Consider the following 22,288-nt stretch of genomic DNA (forward strand, 5'->3'; position numbering starts at 1 on the left):
TTCACGCGTTATATGTACAGTTACGTATCGTTGCCTACAGCTGACTGGCCGCACTCGAATTATACAGCAAACGGTTCTCTAACTGTAAATAAATAGACGAAAAAAGACTTTGTCCATTGCGGTGGTTTTCCGAGCGTACAGCGCTCTATCGATATCGGGCGATCGGTCCTTTAGGTTACGTCATCCACGACCTTGATCATCGACTGTGTACCCGGGCCGATTGATAAATCATTTGGAGGCACTCGATGGTCGAGTGGGCCGAGCACACATCAGTGTCGCCTGGCTGAAGCGCGCAGATCGGGAGCTAATTAAACGAGATCTGTCGGAGCGATCGGCTATCGTGATCGCGGACGGGTGAGTCTGGCCGCGAATTTCTTGGTTTGTTCGCGCGTTTATCTACGAAGATCTGGCCGAGAGATCGACCCACCACCGCTGCCGCCGCCGGCCGGAAGGAAGAGCCGTGGAAATTGGCCGGTCGATCGACGCCAGCGCGACCAACATCCGATTACCATGTTGGGCGTGCGCGCGCGGCATCTTACATCGGTTGTTCGCGCTGCTAGTGCCTTTTCCCTCTCGTTATCTCGCAGCTTTTCACGAAATTCGCCGAGGAGCGCGTATTTGCAGAAGAGACCAGCGACGTTCCTGTGTCTTCGTTCATCCGCGTGTAGTCGCCTAACCAGATAAACCGACTGTTGGCAGTCGAATCCCGCGGTTTTCGTCGGCCACGTCTCCAGTTTCGGTGATGTTCGTGTTACGTAACCCGCGAATGACATGTTTTTCTTTTAGTAGCAGCCGGAGCGGAGTTACGCGTGCACGCGTAATTTTCGACGAAACGACGTACGGCAACTTTGACCTTGCGCGATTTCAACGTTTCGCGCCAATGCCTCGCTTCGTTTAGCGGTACAGGCGGTTTCGTAGTTTCGTAAAATCGCTCGCGGACGAGTAAGAAAGTCGATGTACGTTGCCACGAACGAAGTGAGCGACTAACTTACGGACGACGCTGTGTACTTACCTTTCCTCCGTCCACTAACCGCACACGCTTTTCTTCTTTGTCGTTGCAGAAGGCGGGGTCAGAGACAGATTTTCCTCGCGATCGTGAACGAAGCGCCAGGATTACCTATGACCTGGCCGAGCGTCTTCACCACCAGGACCACGCTTCCGGCAGAGAGGCGTTTTTGGCAGCGTTCCTAATCCCCTTTCCATCTCCCTTCCTCCTCGCGTCCCCTTACCCCCGGACATCCTTCCTGGTTCTCCCCCTGCTGGAGCAACCCCCTCTGAACGATCCGATCGTCGACCTTTCACCCTTCCGCTAGTCGCAAGAACAGCATTCTCGACAGGATGGACATGAGCAGCGAGTCGAGCGCGGCTAGGTGGTACGAGCCCCCTAGGTCCACGCTGGAGCCGCCCTCGGGGGGCGCAGGAGTCGCCGGAGTCGTCGGCAATCCCACCGATTACAGAGGTTACTACCCCCACGCAGGACCAACCGCCCATCACCCCGCAGCCGCCGCACATTACGCTCACAGTAAGTGTAATCATCTTGTTCTTTTTCTTACCAGCGCTTCAAGCACGCTTCGTTAACGGACTGAGAATTTTCATGGGAGTTCACATTTTCGACGGTGTAACGAAGCGTCCTTACCGAAGCGAGTATGTACAGAAAACAGCGTACTATCAGGTGGTCTTTTACAGCGGTGCACCTTCGTACAAAAGTGAAACCAAGTGCGTAAAATGTCGCGGTGTTTGTCTCGACGGAATAAAATTCGAGAAAATAATATAAACGAAAAACATTGTGCGTCTGTTGTTTCCTCGTAAAACGAAAGACAGTTTTCGGATAACCTAATAGTTCAGACGTCCGTGTGTTTTCGATATTCGTTGGTTCGGGTCGCGTGCGTTCCAGTTGCGCTTTCCAGTTTCAGTGTATTCGCTACGACGAAGCCGATTCGTCGTAATAATTTCCATTTTCGTGTTTTTTTTTTTTTTTTTTTTCTGAGATTAGAGAAGGTGTGGTAGGAATTATTCCGCTTCTTTCGGTCAGATCGTGCAGGGTGCTGGCCGAATTTACAGATAAGATATCGTTACGTTTGCTTAGGCAAATACACCCGCGGCACGTAACCTGTATCTTATCGTCGTCTTCGCCGAATTCTTCTCGCTTTTCGGTGAAAAGAGACACTCGATTTCCAGTTGATGGATCGATAAATAAAGCCAAAGGAAGCTTCTTTATCGCGGCCGATCCTACTCGAATCTGGATTTTTCCTTCTTGCACGTTAACCCTCGGTGTGATCGACGAAAATGTTCAAATGTTCAGATGTACAGCGATAACTTTACTCTCAATTTTCCCTTACCGTAACGAGCAACGTCTCAAAGTATCCGCTCGAGCGAAAAGTCATTGGAAATTGCGATATAATTTCACGATGAAGTCGCGTATGTGCGTGACACGCATTGCTACGCGTTCACCTTGCCTCTTCCGTCGCTGCTTGGTAATTGTAATTTATTCTATCGATAATTGCTATATAATATATATATGTGTGTGTGTAATAATTATTACGTTAATGATTATAATTCGTAGTTTGGATACTAATAAACAAGTACCTGCGGAACGCGACACTTTGTATAATCTCGTAAAACTTCCCTTCGTAACTCCAACCATAATTTACTCCGTATGGGATAAGTGTATGGGGTAGCCGGTTAACCGCTTGTGTAAAAAGCGTGGGTATAAATAAGTTTGTCAAGCTTCGTTATACAAAATATTTTGCATACATTTTTCTCTCAAGAAACGAGCAGCAAACGTTAAACGATATTTTGTCATAGAACGTTAACGATTGTCCAAGGGAATGTAAAAATTGGTTACTCGTGTAACCGGTTATCCACACACGGGGGTTAAAGATTAAAAATTGGTGGAGGGAAGGGGTTGCCGCTGGCGTGCAGCGGTGTTTCCACCCCCAACAGTCGTAAAGCTGGCCGACATACTCGCACGGGGTAGAGTACGCGGGTCGCGTCGGTTGGTTTTTTCGCGTGTCTCTCGTGACTCGGTTCAACGATCGGCTAATGGCGTCTTGGTCTAGCTCGTTAATTACCACGCGGATATTTAATTATGTCGTCGTGTCCAGGCTGCCCTCCGGGGCACTAAAAAATTCCTGGAAATTTTGCAAAACATCAGCCTGGCTGCACGAAACTCTCTCCTCTCGCCGTTAAATTCTTTCGGCGGCGTTCTTTTTTCGCGGTTAACGATTCCCATGGTCGACGGTTTCTTTCGAAACTGCTGGCCATCGTTTCACGCGAAGACGGACGATCGCGTACTCGCCGGAAGTGGATGGAACGCCGGCCTCGAATTAGAGGCGAGTACGGCGATTGAAAACTAACATGCTGCTTCTTAACCTCGAGGCCGGCATCTCGGTGCGCAATCGAGCCTCGATTATCCACTTTCGAGCACGCGAACGCGTACGCCGAAACGGCGGCTCTCTTTCTCTCTGTCTGCTGCTCGCCGGTTCTCTCGAACCCTCGACACCTTTGGCAAATGACTTTTCATTTCCAGTCGACTATTTCACCGCGGTCGTCAAAACGAGCTCTACCCGGTTAGCTCAACCCTGCCGCGATCCTCGAAATTTTATGTCGCGGTTCTGCCACCAGCAAAAACACCTTTAACGCGTTGACTGCCACGACACCCGTATTCGGGTGACGGCAAAGTTTCCGGTAGGACCGCGTCACCCATACTCGGGTAGCGCTTGTTCGACTACCTGCGAAGGATCGTCGTAGGAATTTGAAAGGATGTTGCAGAGGAAATAATAAAACTATGGAATTGTTATAAAAGTAATACGAAAATGGTTTATGAAGAAAATGATTTAGAATGTAAAACTTTAAAGCATCCTATAGGTAGCTGAGGTTGGTCGGGACAATTTGGACAATAAGTTGTTGTTTTCTTTAAATTATTTTGCGTCTTTGTTCGCTCCATTCCACGTCTTTCATTTGCATAATGTAGTTTGTATGCGCGTCTAATGCTTGTTCCGGAATCATTTTTCCCAACGGCGATATTACGCTGACTCCGTCGAACACGAGGATTTTTTGTATTTCCAGACAACCCTAATAACTTTCAGCTAACTCTCTAAATATTCTAATATTTATATTCTTCCCTGTTGCAATTTTGTAACCCGTCAAAGCGTTTTCGACAGAAATTCGCAGAAGGAGTTGAACGCCAAGTTTTCTGTGCCATTTGATTCCTTTTCTAATTTTGGCGGCATAAGGAAGCATTTTGTCGGAATACCACACTTTCCTTCGTTATATTCAACAACGGCTAGTGGTTTTAATATTGCGAACAAACGAGACGAGAGATCATTCTTGAGACCACCACTCGAGCGACTCGCATTACTAAAATGTCGATGGGAGTGGCCTTTTTTTTATTTAGTAGATTATGTACAATCAATTCTCACACAGAATTTTAAGTAAATTTCTTTGGCGTGGTACTGTAACTTGGATTACAAAAGTTCATAGTGTGTTTGATTCTAGTTGAATCTAATGCTTCGATCCAAGGGGTATCTCCTTTTTAGTCTGCGGATCTGCTCCGTCGTGTCAAATAATTGCGTGATTCTTTAGCTGCAGGTATCTTAAGGTGGCGATGTATTGTTTGCTTGGTGGCATACCAAGGTGCATCTATTAAGGACCTTAGAGTTTCTGATTGGCCTGACGGAGATTTCAGTGAAAACACGCGAGCCAGTCAACGTGTTAACGTTGAAATCGAAAGAAGGATTCACAGGCGTATCGATTCTCTGGTATTTCGTCGAAGACTGTGACACAGGTAGTTCTCCATATCGAAGGAAATGGACTAATCTGAGCGAAAGAAGGCCGCGGGGTTAACCGAGCCTGGCGAAGTTTCAACGGGCCTCCATTCTCTCGTCGTTGGTTGTCTGTTTGCGCGTCGCTTTTCGCCCGTGTGTGTAATATGAATTTAAAGGGAGGACGAGGCCGAGAAAAAGCGATAGCGCGTACGGTCTAGGTAACGCCGATAGTTCTCGGTTCTCCGTCGCTGGCCAAGCATGAAAAAGCAGAGAAGAGAGAGAAGAAGCTGAGAGAAAAAGAGCGCAAAGGGACTGAGAGTAAGAGAGAGAGAGAGAAAGGGAGATGGCGGTGGGACAGAGGAGGGAAAGGAGCCAAAAAGTGCACGAAGAGGCACGAAACTCGATACAGCCGGTCGGATCTCGAGGCCCTGGAACGCGATATCCCTGATTCTTGCCGACGTGCATGGATCATACTCGGTCCTCTGTTAACTCGTGCTGCGCTAAAAAACCAGCGCCCTAATCGGAATCAAATCTCTATCTGTCGTTGGAGCCGCGGCTGCTCGCCATCCCTGCGACTTCTTTACGACTTCTCTCCGCTCTTCTTTCCCTCTTTCCTCTTTCTTGTGCTGGCTGCGTCGGTGCTTGACCCCCTGACACCGCCGGCCACGGTCCTCAGGAATTCCTGCTGGCCGTGTGAGAACGTGTTTCCAGAGCAAGCAGTCGTTTCTCCGTCTTGCCAACGTCTGATTATCGCCTCCGATTGAAACGTCACTACCTGTATCCTCCCCGTCATCCATCAGTGTACCAGTCGCTGTTTTGACAGCCGAAGCCTCGCCAACCTCGCGAGCAGCAGACTCCAGCACGCGTATCGTCCCACACGGATTCTTCCACTCGATCGAATCGAATCCTGTTTCACGAAACGACTGCCACGCCAGGAATTTCTTACAGCCATCGTCGTTGAGAATTTTTCACCAAAGTTGGACTGGTTTTTGGCGAAAATCCTCTTCGTGCTCGATTAACGCTAAATCCTCGATTTCTCTATGTTCGTGGGAAATTTATTACATTTCAATTGCGCGGGCATTTTGTTGCTCGAAGGTGCGTTTAACTTGTTCCGTGTTAACATAACTCTAAAGCTACCAACGATCGAAACGCGTAAGGATTGCATAGCAAGAAAACTAGCGTGGAAGATAGGCAGGAAAATAAGGGAAACGTTTGTCCGTTTATTTCACAAAGAATCGTTCAAAGTCTCAAAGAGTCGTCGTTGCAAGCCCACGAAACTCCTATGGAAAATCAGAAATTGGTCGCTTTGACCAGCCTCTGGCGTATACCTGCTTGCACTAAATGACGAGGCAATGTAATATTTCTGCTTTCTGTAACAGTTGCTAGGTAGAACGAGTGCACTTGTTCCACCGCTATTGTCAAAAATACTTGCCGCGTAAAAAATGCGCAGTCCAGTCGTTGGAAACGTACGATCGCTTGCAGTGTGGGGTCGTCCGAATCTGCCAGCCTGCAGACTCGTTAGAGAAACGGTTCCCGGAGGATGTTTCTGTCCGCGAGTGATCGATCGAGGAAAGTGCCACGCGGATCGGGGGCGTGCAGGGCGATGGGTAAAAAATAAACAAGACAGGCGGACGCTCGCGCTCCCCGGGATGCATAATACACACAGTGGTTGCGGCAGACAGGAAGGAAGCGCAGCCAACCGCGAAGCCCACGGGCTCTCAGAGAGGTGCATACGTAATTGCAGGCCACGCGGGAGGCGCTGCTTTTGTAGGTTACCCTCTCCTCTCTTTCTTTCTTTCTTTTCCCTCTTTCTGACTCCCTCCCTGTCCTCCTCTCTCTCTCTCTTTCTATTCTTCCATCTCTTGCTATCTCTGTTCTCGACCTGCCGATCCTCCCGCTGCGCTCTTCTCGTGCGTGTTTATCTCGGTCGTTTTATCTGGCTGGCGTTGCACCGCGCGTTTTTCCGTCTATCCGCTCCGTCTCTCGCATTTTTCCTTCTCGCTTTCCTTCGTCTACCTGCGGCCGCTTAATTGCTCTATTTACCCCCTGCTCGCTTCGGTCTCCTGGCTGCGTACGACCCCGTCGAAAGTTTCGCCGTGCAACAACGAGCGCGGAGTCTCGTTTCGTGCGAGCAAATGTGCAGGCCCGCCGCGACGAGCAAGCCGGAGGATCCGCCGGTCGAACACGGCGCACAGGTCGTGCAAAACTCGCGACCGCCGCCATCTTGCGCAAATGCACACGCCAACCGAAGGCGGAGCCTCTCCCGGGGCTCTCTCTTTCTCTCTTTCCAGGTTGCGTCTGTCTTGCTGGCCTCTCTCTCCCCCGGAGAGAGCAGAGTCTCGCGAGGCAGATGCAACTCGCGATGCAGCTTCGCCGCGATCAATCTTCCTCCTCGTTGTTGCTTCTCTCTCTCTCTCTCTCGTTCGCCTCTGGCTAAGAGGGTTCCTCCGGAGTCTCGAGCCGGTAGCCCCCTCTCGGTGTCACGATTCGACGGCGCGCAGGCTACGCTCGCCCTCCGCCTGGCAGATTTTTTACTTTTATCCAGAGGTCAGCCAGTTTCCTGGAGCCGCGATCCGTTTTCTTTGGAGCTGTCGCGAGCGCTCGTGGATTTTCGCTTCGTTTAGCCGTCGGTGACGGCGAGCAGAAAATAAGAGACGAAAAATCGATCTCGTGGTTTCTTCTTGCGAATAATTGGCGAGCGCTTAAGAGAGCTCGCGGCGAGGAAAAAAGAATCGATAAAGCCGGGGCAAGCGTATGGGGTGAAATTGCATGTTATTACGAGAAAGCCGCTGGTGGCGGTCGACGACCAAATGAGACGTTATTTTCTCCTGGAATTTCGTACACGCCGTGAATCTTATTACGACCGAGGCGCGCTCTCTCTCCGCTCCTCCCTACTTCCACCCCTCCATCTGGCCTTGTTCTTTTTCCCTTTGTTTGCCATCGTAATTCGGCGATTTACGACGTGCCGTGCCGAAGTATTTTCGCGAAAATAACTATCCTTAATCTTTACGTGTCTTTAATGCTGCGAGATAAGTCGCGTTTCGTCGGTAGCGTTCGATGAACTCGAAAGCTCTGCCTGCGCTGCCCCCTCAGCTTCCAGCCGTTGCCAAGGAAAATCGCGTCCGATCGAATGGCGAGAAAAATCGCGAGACGGTTACGAGTGGTCGGCCGATTCGTGGAATCGCGGACTGTTAAGGGCGATAGATGGCTTAATCGAGGAACGGTGCACGACGATCGCTCGATGACTTACTCGAGCAAAGAAGAGGCGACGTAACGAGGGAATAATTAGCCGGAGCTGTAGAAACGCGGTTGGAGCCTTTCCTTGGAATAGCGACGAGAGCCGCGCATAATTCACGCGATTTCCTTTCTCGACGCGATTTTCTCCTGGCTGGCTCGCAGTGAATGAAATGGCCGCGTTCGTTATCCGCCGCGATCTCTCGCCTCAATGGAAAACAAGCGTCCGCGAAATGGCCGCCAGAAATCAATTTCCATGCATTGGCCGCTGTTGAATCAGCGTGGTTAAAAATTCGTGCATCGACAGGCTTCCTTGCTTTCTCGTTACGTCTTTTTATACGTTTGTATACGTCGATAGGGAAAGGCTCGTCCTTTGAAAGCGACGGCCCGACGCTTTGAATCCTTTCCAGCCTTTCACGCTCGTCGCTCGTTCACGACGCCTGTGCACAAAAGCGACGCGGCCACAGTCAACGGTTACCTCGGGGCGCCTAATTATTTGGAGTGCAGCCGCTTTGATGTCGAATGCCCACCCAAACGGAGATACCACGCGTGTCGCCGCGCTTTCCATTCACCGGATAAATCGCACAGAGAAGATTTCGCGCCTCTGGAAACTCCGCCGATGAATGAGAGAATCCTCCGCTTTATCCATCGCGTCGCTCGCGAAAATCTCCCAGTCGCGCACTTGGTGCAATCCAATTAAAAGATTCATATCTTTATTGCATTTTCAACCTTATGGAAATTGTATACGTAATGTCGGATATCCGCCGACTTGCGAGACCGTACCGCCTCCGACCTTGAAACGTCTCATCACGCGCTCGCTTGTCTTTTCCTCTTGCATGGCAAACTCGTATTGCTTCTGACCTGCGCCACCGCGCGCGAGTATTTGGACACCCGGTGCAGCAATCCCATCGAAAGACCTGGAGCTTTTATGAGATTTTCTACGTTAGGAAAATCGTCGTGTAACGTTGGACACGCTGGCTAGAGCGAGATCGCACCGTGTTGGACATTGAAACGTCTCATCGCGCTGATTTATCTTCTCTTCGCAGAATAAATTCGATAAACTCGACGTACCGTGTTGTTTCTGACACATATAATCGTGCGGAAGTATCAGAACGCTTGGAACAATTTAATCGGTAGATTGGTATTTGTCGAAGTGAGTTCCATTTTAAGGAAAACTCGACGTCTTTTTTAAAGTTTAGTTTTCTTAGCTCGAGAACCCATTGAGTATTTTTTAGCAAATAAATCAATTTGAAGGATCTCTTAAGCATTGTAGCTTTCTAGAAGCATGCATTGCGCAGATGGTGCAACGGGGTACAGACAGGTCAGTTTTCCGTAATTGTACGAATACCCATAGACCCCCATGGCTTCGAAGCTCTTTCGTAAAGCAACGCTGCCAGCGGATCTGGACTAGCATACACATTTTACTTGTACTTGGACTTGCTCAAATATTTTTTTTTATTATTTAATTTGTACTTTACAATTTGTTCAACTGGACATTTGTTAAATTTTTCTAACTTGATTGCTGAATAACGCGTAGATGGTATCCCGCTGGGGATTTCGAGTTTGACTATTTTATTTAAAACGTTTGGATTAACACGGTTTTCGAAATCTCTTTTGCTCCTCTATTTTTCCTTATTTCTTGTCTTATATGGTTTTTTTATTATTTAATTTGTACTTTACAATTTATTCAACTGGACATTTGGTAAATTTGTCTAACTTAATTGCTGAATAACACGTGAATGGCTACCCCCAGTGGGATACCTTCTTCGAGTTTGATTATTTTATTTCTACGTTTGGATTAACACAATTTTGCTTCTCTATTTTTCCTTATTTCTCGTCTTATGTGGTTTTTTTATTATTTAATTTGTACTTTACAATTTGTTCAACTGGACATTTGGTAAATTTGTCTAACTTAATTGCTGAATAACACGTGGATGGCTACCCCCAGTGGGATATCTTCTTCGAGTTTGATTATTTTATTTATACGTTTGGATTAACACAATTTTGCTTCTCTATTTTTCCTTATATGGTTTTTTTATTATTTAATTTGTACTTTACAATTTGTTCAACTGGACATTTGTTAAATTTTTCTAACTTGATTGCTAAATAACACGTGGATGGTATTCCGCTGGGGATTTCGAGTTTGACTATTTTATTTAAAACGTTTGGATTAACACGGTTTTCGAAATCTCTTTTGCTCCTCTATTTTTCCTTATTCCTCGTCTTATATGGTTTTTTTATTATTTAATTTGCACTTTACAGTTTGTACAGCTGGACATTTGGTAAATTTTTCTGACTTAATTGCTAAATAACACGTGAATAGTTTATTCCCAGCGGGATGCCATCTTCGAGTTTGACCATTTTATTTCTTTAGTTTTTTTTTTATTATTTAATTTGCACTTTACAGTTTGTCCAGCTGGATATTTGGTAAATTTTTCTGACTTAATTGTTGAATAACACGTGGATGGTCTACTCCCAGCGGGATGCCATCTTCAAGTTTGACCATTTTATTTCTTTAGTTTTTTTTTTATTATTTAATTTGCACTTTACAGTTTGTCCAGCTGGATATTTGGTAAATTTTTCTGACTTAATTGTTGAATAACACGTGGATGGTCTACTCCCAGCGGGATGCCATCTTCAAGTTTGACCATTTTATTTCTTTAGTTTTTTTTTTATTATTTAATTTGCACTTTACAGTTTGTCCAGCTGGATATTTGGTAAATTTTTCTGACTTAATTGTTGAATAACACGTGGATGATCTACTCCCAGCGGGATGCCATCTTCGAATGCTTAACACTAGAACTACCACGCTAGCCAACTCGACTGGTTTTACAATTTCATTTTAAAATTCCTACTTCGTGTCATCTTTCCTCCGCAATGATGTAATGACTTTCGCAACGACAACTAAGAGAATAATATAATGAATTTTATTTTGTATTTTATTTATTCAAACTGAAAATAATTTCGTATCGAGACTACTTATGCCAATACCAGCCAAAATGTAAAATTTCTTGCAATCTGTTTATCGAACTCCAATTAATCAGTTTCCTCGGTTTCTACAACTTGCCACACGTTTTTCAAATTTTTACCGCGTATCGTTCGATGTGACGATATCAGTTATCAGGAAAATCCCAGATCGATCGTTGGATCGCTAGATGCTAACGTTAGAAATACCACAGTAATCAAAACTACTGATTCTGGAATTTTATAAATTTGTCAACCCTCGTTTAGGAATCCCGAATGGATTAATAACACCAAAAATGTGCTACATAACATTGAATTGCTTCTGTCAGAAAATAATAAATCAATAAATATAAAATTATTCTATTAATACGTATTTTTTTAAGACCAGTCATTTTCACTGGTTTTGGCAGAAATAGCTTCGTGTTAACTAACGGTAGTTCTAGTGTTAAATATCTTTTTCTATTATACATTCATCCACGCATTTCCCCCCACCCTTCTCTCTCTATTACGAGATAAAACCTTAACAGTAGTTTTATTAAGTACGTTTGCAACGCTTCGTTAGAAGAATTTTTCTCTGCTGTTAATTCCTTGCTTCTTGCCTGCTCCGCTAAATTGCAAGTAAAACGTGGAGTACAACCATATCGATCAAGTTCCGTATTTATCTTCGATAAATAGCTGACGCTTGATCGAATCTGTAGAACCTTGCGGAACGTGGTTGAAAACACATAAGTATTCCACTTATTCCAAGATCTCGGTATTCAACAAATACGTTTATATTCGCTGAATTTAGATATTTCCCTGGAATCAATGTGATCCACTTTCGATTACTGCTTCCTTATTTATAGCAATTAACGCGAGCTATTTATTTGTATCAATTTGTATCTATTTTGGTTGGCAACCAAGTCATTAGGTGGTAATGACAAAATCCGCAAATACTTAATTGCCAACCCTCTACGTATGTGACGTGTATGAGATGAGATGGGAGACGAAAATCAGTGCTCTATAAAAGTATCTGTTTAAAACTACAGAAAACTCTTATGCACGTACTGCACGCGTTATGTAACGCGTTTTGCAATTTCATTAACACTGCAACGCCTCACACGACTGTCGTGATTCATCGAACTTGAAATGGACGTTAGTTGAGAAGGTATATAGAAATTGCAAGCTGTTTATTGCAGACGTGAATTTACTACGAAATTATCAAATAACTGGAATAATCATCTTGCGTGTAGTAAGTGTCACATTATCCTACTAAATAAGTTCGAAGATTTATCAACATGACGAATCGAGTCGTTTGAATCGTGAACAGAGATTAAATTAAACATCTTTATTCCAAGTATACTTATCGATAATTTCCACGTGACCAAGTACACTTACACGCGTCAATGTGCACGTTGTGTACGCGGAAACGTCGAAATTAGGAGCGAAAGTTTATAAAAGAGATAGGCATGATCGTTCTAATTAATCTCGGTTCGAATTAGTATGCGCATAGTGCACGATATCGCATCTATAGGTGCGCATCTATGCCACGTAGAAAACGAGCTGTGGAAAAAGGCGTTCGAGGGCCAGCAACAATTGCACGCAAATTCGTCTGCTCGAATCGAAAGGAATATAGCGGCGAGCTATCTCGATCCGGTTGCTAGATATTCAGCCGACGAGTCAATTATCATATTAACAGCCGGAATGTCGTATCGCGACCGGTGTGACTTATTGCATCGAATATTTTCAACGCGCGTGGGCGTAGTCTGGCGAGGAGTCGTCGCGATCGAGTAAGCGATTAATGGATCCGATCTAGATTGCGCGTAGATCTCGCCGCTTTATCGCCGACCGATCGTGTAGCAGTAGCTGCAGCTCTAGTCGAGAACGTACGTCGCGTCGTTCGAGGACGTCGAATTCCTTCCGCGAAAACAGGTTTCCACCGAGAGACGCACGAACCACGTTCTTTTCCTCTTTTCCGTTATTCCTGCCATTTCGTGCTTTTCAAAAGAATTTTCAAAACATCCACTGTCATCACCGACGTTTTCTCGCCTGTCGCCCATCAGCTCCGATCAGAACTCTTCTATCCCGGTGTCTAAGGTGCGGATTTGCCAGCTTAGCTTAACCCACGATTCCTCTAGCGGACTATGTCCGTTTATCGCGCTCTTTAGATTTTGCGTGGAAAAGTGGCAGCACATTCGAACGCTGACGACCGATGGTATTTTGTATTTCATTTTTATCTTCTCAGCAATTTTTATTTCTTGGAATATTCATAACAGTATGCATATTTAATAATATAGATGTTTCTGACAAAGTAAGAAATACGACGAATGCTATCGTGTCGCTTGTTGCTCCTCGCAATCGATTAACGTTATCGCGCTGTCTGGGATTTTTCGAGCCTGTTTCTTCAAAGATCCCTGCGAGCCAGACGGATATTCCGCCTGGCGCTGGAGTTTTTCCTGGGTTTTCAGTCTTCTTAGCGACTAGCTCGTTGTGTTTTACACTGCTGTCCAATTAATGATGGCTTAGGTGTATCTTACATCGTGTAAATTAGCGTTCCACGGCATCCTATTTCGCCATGCACTTGTCTCTGTTTCGTTTGTCGTTGCAGCTTCGCGGACCATCTTCTTCGGTTTCGATGTCTGCGCGTAGTTTTCAGTATCTCAGGTTTCGCTTGTTCACTTTCCACGCGCTTTCCTTGCTTTTTCCGACGCTCTTCTCCGACATTCGACCAACAGCCCCATGGGAGGTTGTTCGTTGCAGTTCGGCGAAAAAGTTCGTTAGCATAAGGCGAATAACGCGTGCAAGTTGGGCATCGGGAAAAAGGAAAACAGGCAGCGCTCGAGGTGGAAAAGCGGCGCCATATTAGAAGCGACCTGTTTCGAAACGATCGCCTTGGGAATCGACGCCTGAGCAGCTCCTCGAGACTACCTTAACGAGACCTCTTCGCCTTTTTCTTCTTTTCCCGGCGTCGCGACGTTTGCCAATCTCGTTGCCGGTGAAATTCACGCGTCGATCGCTCGCCCCACAGAAAAACTTACTCTCGGCCGTGGGTGGAGGAGAAGCGAGCGTGAACGTGAATGAGAATGTCTCGGGGATAACGAGAGACGCGGCAGCTTGCGAGATGGCGGCCGCAAAAAGCGGAGAGGACCGGCGCGCAAACGAACGAAAAAGAGCGAACGTCTCGCAGAGAAAGGAGAGGTAGCGGCATGATAAATATCCCTTAGCGCGAAAGTTTTTACCGAAGGAAGTGCGAACTGGCTTCTGCCTCTCGTTCCATCCGCCACGTTGCAAAAATTAACCCGTGAAAATGACGGATTTCCAATTTCCTGTTTTTCCAGCTGCTGCAGACATCGACGTATTTTTTTGTTTAGACGGTCGCGTAGGTCCGTTTAATTCAATTAATATCGTCTGAATTGTAATGATTTACGCGTAGAATGTTTAAGCTACAATTATTTGCTGATCTCGCCGATTTAGTTTCTTAGTCGTTCCATGATCTCGTTGTTATTCTTGTACGACTTTTTTATTAACAAATAACGTTTTCTCTGCTTTCGTGTTTATCGATCTTAAGTGGTTGATGCCCGCTCAAAGGCACAGAAATGCATAAAAATGCGTAGAGAGGTATAGAGTCGGACTTTACGACAAGCGGAAGTATCTGAAATCACCTGAGAGCTTTTTTATCCTCTCAATTATTAGCACCTCTTCGCTTACCTGTCTTTGTGATAATTAACCCTTCGCACTCCATGTCGAGTGTGATTCGATATCAGTTTTTATCCGAGGAACTCCTTTGTCGAGTGCCACTCGACGTTCTTTCACGTCCAAATCGACAGATGTCCTAGAAAACTAGGATCGCGTCCTGGAAATTGTATCAGGGTATATTATACACTTAAAAATTGCAAAATACGAAAATAGAATAAAACTGGAATTTAAGTGAATTTCTTCCTTCCTTTATTTATTTCAATTGTCTTATTTTCTAGTTGAAGTAAATTTCAAATAAAACACTTAAAAGCTGCTGGTAACGAAATTGAAATAAAATTCGGATTTTCATGTCCAAATCGACAGATGTCCTAGAAAAATAGGATTATGTCCTGGAAATTGTATCAGGATATATCATACACTTAAAAATTGCAAAATACGACAATAGAATAGAACTGGAATTTAAGTGAATTTCTTCCTTCCTTTATTTATTTCAATTGTCTTATTTTCTAGTTGAAGTAAATTTCAAATGAAACACTTAAAACCTGCTGGTAACGGAATTGAAATAAAATTCGGACTTTCATGTCCAAATTGACAGATGTCCTAGAAAAATAGGATTATGTCCTGGAAATTGTATCAGGATATATCATACACTTAAAAATTGCAAAATACGAAAATAGAATAGAACTGGAATTTAAGTGAATTTCTTCCTTCCTTTATTTATTTCAATTGTCTTATTTTCTAGCTGAAGTAAATTTCAAATGATACACTTAAAAACTGCTGGTAACGGAATTGAAATAAAATTCAGAGCGCAGAGGGTTAATATCAATATCGTTCGATTTCACCGAAAAATAACACGGAAATGGCGAGGCAACGTGGAAAATGCATAAAACAAAGTACCGAGTACAATGGTCCAGGTACTTAGGAACAGTAGCCAAGAACGTGGCGCGAGGTATTTTGCAAAATTGGCGATCGCGAGCTTTCACCGAGATCTTTCTCTCTTGTTTACTTTCCATCTAATGCACGAGATCCAATTACAGGCGGGGCATCGCTGCATTCGATTAATTGCATGACGCTGCAGCTGCTCGTCCCGTGCTCTCCCTCTTGATATTACGTTTCATGCTCCTAAATTTAGACGACTTTCCACAGCAGAACCACGTGCATCTTCAACTCGTCGTTCGTTGCCAACTAAAACGTTGATCGCGATACGATCTGTCTCGATTCTCGGTGATTTCGGGCCACTTTCGTTCTGTCGGACGACAAAATTTCTGACGACCGAGTGGCGGCTGGAAGAGCCATAAGGCCACAGGTAGAGTCGTAAGTTTAGCGAGGAATACGGAGCGTGACGTCGACTCGAAGCTCGAATTAACGGTCGTAATTCAGCTGCGCCGAGGGGTGCAACGGGGTGGAGTTTGGCAAAACATTCGCTCGTTATCAGCGTATGCCGCCGAGGTGGCGGAGCAACGCCGGCAAGAACCATTCGATATATCGATCGTGCTCGTGCAACTTGCACCCGACGTAAGCAGGCTTGCGCCCGAGTCACGAATTTGCACGAAACGATTCCTTTTCGCGGAACCGGGTGGAGGCAATGGTTGGAGGAAACGCGAATCCTGGATAGGCAAGGCTGCAACGTTGCAACGTTGAAATCGTTAATGAACTTCTAATTATACCTAGCCAGAGGCGGAGTCAATCCTCTCTCCCGCCCCCCTCTCTCTCCCTTTCTGGTATAAGGATGTACGGAATATAAGGGTGAATGCACGATCGCGAACGTTAGAGGGAAGAAAAAAGGGGGAGAAGCGATGATAGCGCGCGTGTCAAGCGAGAGCGTGGTTTGCGCGCGTAATTAAGATGTCCTCGGCAATTAGCCGCCTTTACGATCGACGTAAAAGCCGATCATTCAGCGCACGCACGAATCAGGTTCTTCTCTCGGGCGCAGGGAACGATCGCGTTGTTACGAGACCTGTGGAGCACGTCGCGTCGCGACCATCTCTGTCTTTAGGCGCGTTTGATAGTAGATCGACCTCGCTGCAACGATAAGCTTGCGGTCGAAGCTGGAACGCTAATACGATCGTGTTTTGCTCTCAACGAGATATCGCGCAAGGTGTTGCCGATTCTTTTCTTATTTTTACCAACGTATCTATGGTGTTTCGTACGAGGCACAGCTTAGATCTATGTAGATAGGGTGCTTGAACGTAGAAGATTGAGAAGGAAAAGAGCGAAGAGTCGTCTAACCAATCCGTTTGCGTGCGTTCTTTCAGCAAGGATGTCGAGCAGCGGCGTGACGAGCGGACCGGTGAGCCAGGTCTGTCGGCCGCACTTCCACAGTTCCGTGCTGCATCCGTGGCTATCGGGTAGCGGGGCGGACACTTCGAAGACGCCCTGGGGATTCCCGACGACGACAGGCTCGAGCGGCGGCGGCGCGGTCAGCGACGATAAACCGCAGAGCCCCCTGGGCTCGTCCCTGCCGCCGACCACCGGCAGCCTGTCGAGTCACGGCGGTGCCGGGGCTGGCCACCATCTGTTTTCCTTCCCGCCGACGCCGCCGAAGGACGCCACCCCCGACAGCATCACCGCCAGCACCACCTCCAGCACTACCAACAACAATAACAACAACAGCAGTAGCGCAAACAACAACAACAACACGAGCAATCCTCTGTCAGGGTTAGGTGGAGGAGCGAGCAGCGAGTATCAGGCGGCGGTGGCCCACGCGGCGGCGATGGGCGTGTTCATGCACCATCAGGACGCGCTAGGTGCAGGAGGCGCGAGCTCGTGCGACGTAAAACCGAGCGTGATGTTAGGCCACCATCACGGAGCACCATCGCCGCCGCATCAGCAACACAACGGGACGACGAACACAGGAAACGCTGGGAACGGGACGAACGGCGGAGCGACCGGTCAGGTGAAGCAACGAGAAGGTAATAACCAGTCGGGCAGCGTGTCCGGCAGCCAACAGGCGAGCACCACGCAACAGCAACAGCAGCAGCAGCAACAGCAACAACAGCAACAAGAGGCTGCGTATCAGGGGAACAACGTGGCGGCGGGCGGTGGTGGCGGTGGTGGCGGTGGTGCGAGTTCACCGTCGTGTAGGGACAGTTACGCGGCCGCTGCCGCCGCCGCCGCCGCAGCCGCGGCCGCGGCTGCCTCCAACACCCACCATGCCACCTCCGGATCCCAGTACGACCCGGCAACCAGCGCGTATAACATGTACCAGCACCTGCAGTATCCTAGTACCACCCACCACCATCACCATCACCATCATCACGGCGCCTCCTCGTCGTCTTCTTCGTCTTCGTCCCACAACCCGCACAACGGGACCGCGGTTTCCGGTATTTTCGGGCATCACGCCGCCGCAGCCGGGGCCGGCAACGCGACCGGCGTGGCCGGCGTTAACGTCGACTCGAAGTTGTTGGTCGGTCACGCGCACGCCAACACGCCGAGCTCGCCTTCCGCGCAGCAGCAGCAGCAGCAAAAGCCCAGGAACAAGTCGAGGACGTCCGCCGGTAAGCGGCACGCCTACCACCTTTCCCTCTTACTTTCTTTTTTCTTTTCTTTTTATTTTCTTACTCTTTGGGTTCTTTTTCATTGTCGGAATTCCTTGGTTTTCAAAACGCAACGGCCTAGCCTCCGCAAGTTTCTAGCCACTTTTCGGAACATCGAAACCGCGCTCGCACGCTACAACAGAGAACAGCGAACGCGACATACCCAGACGTCCGTCTGATGGGTTATTTCTCACAGGCAATCGCAATTGCATCGCGTATCTTTGCGCGTTTAACCAGATTTACGATTCTCCGACGCGTTACTTTACGTAGGAACAGAAAAATCCGCAGTCTAATCGCGAAAGAACACTGTCGGCGACGATCGACCGACCGTTTAGGATCATAGATGTTCGGCATAAATTACTTGCTCTCAATGGATTTCGCTTTCTAGTAACACCATTCGTATCAGCCGCGTCTCGTAACGTAAAATGCTAAGCGAGGTAAAATTTCTTGGAATCGTGGCCACAAAAAGTACTCGCACAGCATTGTATCGCAGCATTTACATAAGCATTTACGCGGAAGGTGTTTGTACACCGACGTATTTATTACAACGTATTATTTATACATATCGTTGTACGTATTATTCACAATTAGTCAACTATATCGAATTATATGAAACTAAAGTGCGCAACCTGACAAAATGCGCTTCGTCGTAAACCGCAAGCGTGCGTGCCAATACGTTTTGTAGCCACTGTAGGTAGCTGATACTAATGGCCGGCAGTGTGAGCACGCGTATTGGCCGAAAGTGCCAACGTATACAAGTAGAATAACATAGGAACGCGTGACAGTGAGCGATAGAGAACAGAGTATCTACCTCGATCGTCTTTCTTTCGGTTATCTTGGTAGCTGCGCGAGTACCAACGTACTTACGGAGACGAGGCCGTGCGAGTGCTGTCGTTTCTGGTCTTGGACTTTTTCCCTGTTGGACGTAGAACGTAGCAAGTTCCACGCAGTAGAATGGCCAGTTCGTGATCGGACGAGCCTCGTTCCCACCGAAACGGCCGCACCCCATTTCACTTTTTCTTTCCTTTGGTTTTACCTTAACGCTTTTGGTTTCCTTAATTTTGCTTGCACGCACGAACCCCGGTGCACTCGACCATCCGCAAGCACTCGAAGCACCGGGATTCGCGCGGTTTTTCGCTTTCAGTTCCAGTATCCTTCGTTTGCTTTCACTTTTGTCACACCGGGTATTTTTTCGTTGGTTTTATTTATCGACTCGAGGTTCGCCTGCACGGCGTTCCTCGCGCCAATCGATATTCCTCGAGCACTCGTTCCTAGAATATAGCGAGGCACGAAGAACACCACTTCTTTCTCCAAGGAGAGAAACCTCGAGTCGTCTTTCTTTTTCTTTCTTTTTTCTTTTCGTTTTCAATTTCGTTCCGTTTTTTGATCCCCGAACGAGCTTTTGGTGGCGGTCGTCTTTCGCTTACGGTTCGTTGATACGAACGACCAACACGTCTCTATATATATATATATTTTCTCTTTGTTTTTTTTTATCGAAACGAGCTGAGTGTTGTCGGCGAGAGGGAGACACACCGACGCGTATTTTTGTATTTTTGCCTCACCGATGTGTTTTTTGAGTGGCACCCGCGAGACGTCGAGCGTGAACAGCACCACACCTGATTGATTTTTATGACGAACGTGGATGCACAGGGCGGGACACCGAGAACGGCAACGCCTAGACGTCTCTGATTCCAAACGTATGAGAATCTCGTTTATTTTTATGAAAAACGTCTATGCTACGGCAGACGGTGCACGGTAACGTCTCTCGGTAATTGTCCGAAAATGGGCACACGCGCCGAGCAATTATCGGATCGTGGAATTGACCGCGAAGCTACAGACGATGTGTGCCATTTTGCATGGAACGTGGAAAAGGACAGCGCGAGTGAAAAAGGAAGAGACCCGAGGATTGGCTTTGGAAAACGAAGCATATGGGCGAGACAATATTAACCGCGATGACGAAAGGTTTTCAATTTTGTTATATACGTTGATCTCTTAGCAACGCGATATCGCTCGCAGCATATTTGCATATTAAACGACGTTAACTTATTTTCCGTGGTTTGTTAAACGCGTTAAACTTCACCGTGTTTGGTCTCGTTTTAATCAGAAAAATCTCGCAAACTGGTTACTCAAGGTTTAATTTACAAAAATAAGTCGCAGGTAAAAGAGTTTCGTTGTTGCGTTAGTATTGTCACGCTGACGTTTAAATTCAGATCGGATTACGCTGGTCAGCGAACGAGACTCGCGCTGCGTCAAAGGAAACTCTTGGAAGAGGCTGGTTCTAGCGATGCAGATGACGACCGGACATTTACCAAGTATGTACACCACGGTGGGCAATTATCGAGACGTTACCGTTGCTCTTATTTTTTTTCGAGGCGTCGGAGACGCTCGAGCGTCCGCTTGCAGGCGACTCGACTCGGCGCATTCCTTTCTCTGTGCCTTTCTCTCTGTATAGTTCTATTATATATATATATTTTTTATAAATACACACAGGTGTAAGACACACACGCGCGGGCGAATCAGCACACACGTACCTGTTTTTTTTTTCTATGTATCTCTCTATCTCGATGTGGTGTGGCTACATGCTACTCGTTTTTTGGTTTTGTCACTAGCAAAAATCTCCCTCTCGAAAAGAGTCTGCGGACCAACGTTTTTGCCGTGCTTTCTCGCACGATTTTTCTCTGCGCCACGTTGCAACGAAGCGTTCGACCGATCAACTCAACAGCCAATTCTTTGATTCGGGGAAACCGCCGCGGATACTCGAGCCGTTTGTCGGGAAACTAAAGGGCGGCCACTCGGCACAGCTGGAAAGCGGCAGGAAAATCGGGCAAAACGGAAATCTGGGTCGTCGGTGGCGATCGAAGGGGAGGTAGAAAGGGGCGAAGGGGAACGGGAATGGGAATGAAACGGTTGAAAAATGCCGGATACGTTGATTGCGGTAATAATAGCCGGTCTGTGGCGAGGACGGCGCGGCGTGGTAAAAATCCTAATTCCGGGAACAATGGCCCGACTTCGCGGCGTGGAAGTCCGCTAATTAAATCGACTTACGACACACACAACGCACAGCGTGCCAGCCTCGATGACGGCGAAGCCAGACAAATTGTGGGCCTCGTATAAAGCTACCACCAAATGTATCTAAATGCTCTTTTAAATCGGTAGAATTCGAACCATATTAATTACAACTTATACAGGGTGTTCTCTAATAAGCGAGCAATGTTTGAGTAATCGTTGCTCGTATCCACTTGGGTTCCTTCGATCTCGTTTACGAGATACAGCCAACTTCCTGTTCCATCGTTTCGTGTCTAATTTGTCTTCGGATACGCTGCGAACGATTTCCTTGCTTTGGAACGCGTGTCCGGAGACTGCTTCGATACAGCCGGATATTTCTTAAATTTGTCGAAATCCTCGTTCAATTTGTTCAGTGTGTTCCAAGAAGTTGAATAGGTGTGGATTATACGAGAGACTTGAAGCACGCCCACGAGGAAATATGCAATGCACGCGTGCATTGAGACGCAAGGAAGTAAATTTGAGTACGAAGGTAATCAGATACGAAATGATAGAACAGCAAACTCGTTACGCAAGTATATCTCGTAAACAAGATCAAGCAGCGTCGATTGGTAGCTCTTTTTATCGTTTTTGAACGCTGTATCCGTTGCTGAAATATCGCTCGCTTGTTATGAAACACCCCGTATACGTTATAGTTGTATGGTTTCGGTAATTGGAAAAAGAAAAAAAGAAAATGTAAAAATTCTTCGTTTTGACGAGTTGCCGTGGCGCAAAGGCTGTCTGCGAAGAGAACGGACAGCTTTTGCGCGAAAGAACCGCGTCACGCCGCGCCTATCGAGTCGAAAGTAAAAATTTAGCATTTCTAATTCGCGAGAGTTACGAGTCTCGAAATACACGCGACGCGTATAATTTTCATCTTCGTTAGAATGTTTCTTTCTGCTAATAGCCATAGAGAGATTTCTCTGCCGCGGATGGTTTTATTAATTAATCGTTAACGAAGACGCGTGTTTTTGCCACAAGTGAAAATTGCAATTAACGAGCCAGCTCATATTCCGTTGCTTTTCTCCTCGCAGCGTTTCATGCTCTTTAATTCGAGCGTCGTTTTCGTAA

The 22,288-nt window shown here is 46.7% G+C and overlaps 1 protein-coding gene across 4 annotated transcripts in view; it reads left to right on the forward strand.

Annotated features, from left to right (window-relative positions):
• Nucleotides 1–1,203: 1,203 nt before the first annotated feature.
• LOC132914896 (GATA-binding factor C-like) overlaps nucleotides 1,204–22,288 on the forward strand; it is an 86,807-nt gene continuing 65,722 nt past the window's right edge. For 3 of the 4 annotated variants that reach the window (XM_060974398.1, XM_060974397.1, XM_060974400.1), the window contains exons 1-2: nucleotides 1,204–1,522; nucleotides 16,895–18,136. In XM_060974398.1, the coding sequence (XP_060830381.1) occupies nucleotides 1,339–1,522; nucleotides 16,895–18,136 (1,426 nt within the window). In that variant the 5' untranslated portion in view covers nucleotides 1,204–1,338. The remainder of the gene's footprint in view (nucleotides 1,523–16,894; nucleotides 18,137–22,288) is intronic. The other variant, XM_060974401.1, reaches the window with a different exon arrangement.

Source organism: Bombus pascuorum, chromosome 15, assembly GCF_905332965.1.
Source record: "Bombus pascuorum chromosome 15, iyBomPasc1.1, whole genome shotgun sequence".
NCBI lineage: Eukaryota > Metazoa > Arthropoda > Insecta > Hymenoptera > Apidae > Bombus > Bombus pascuorum.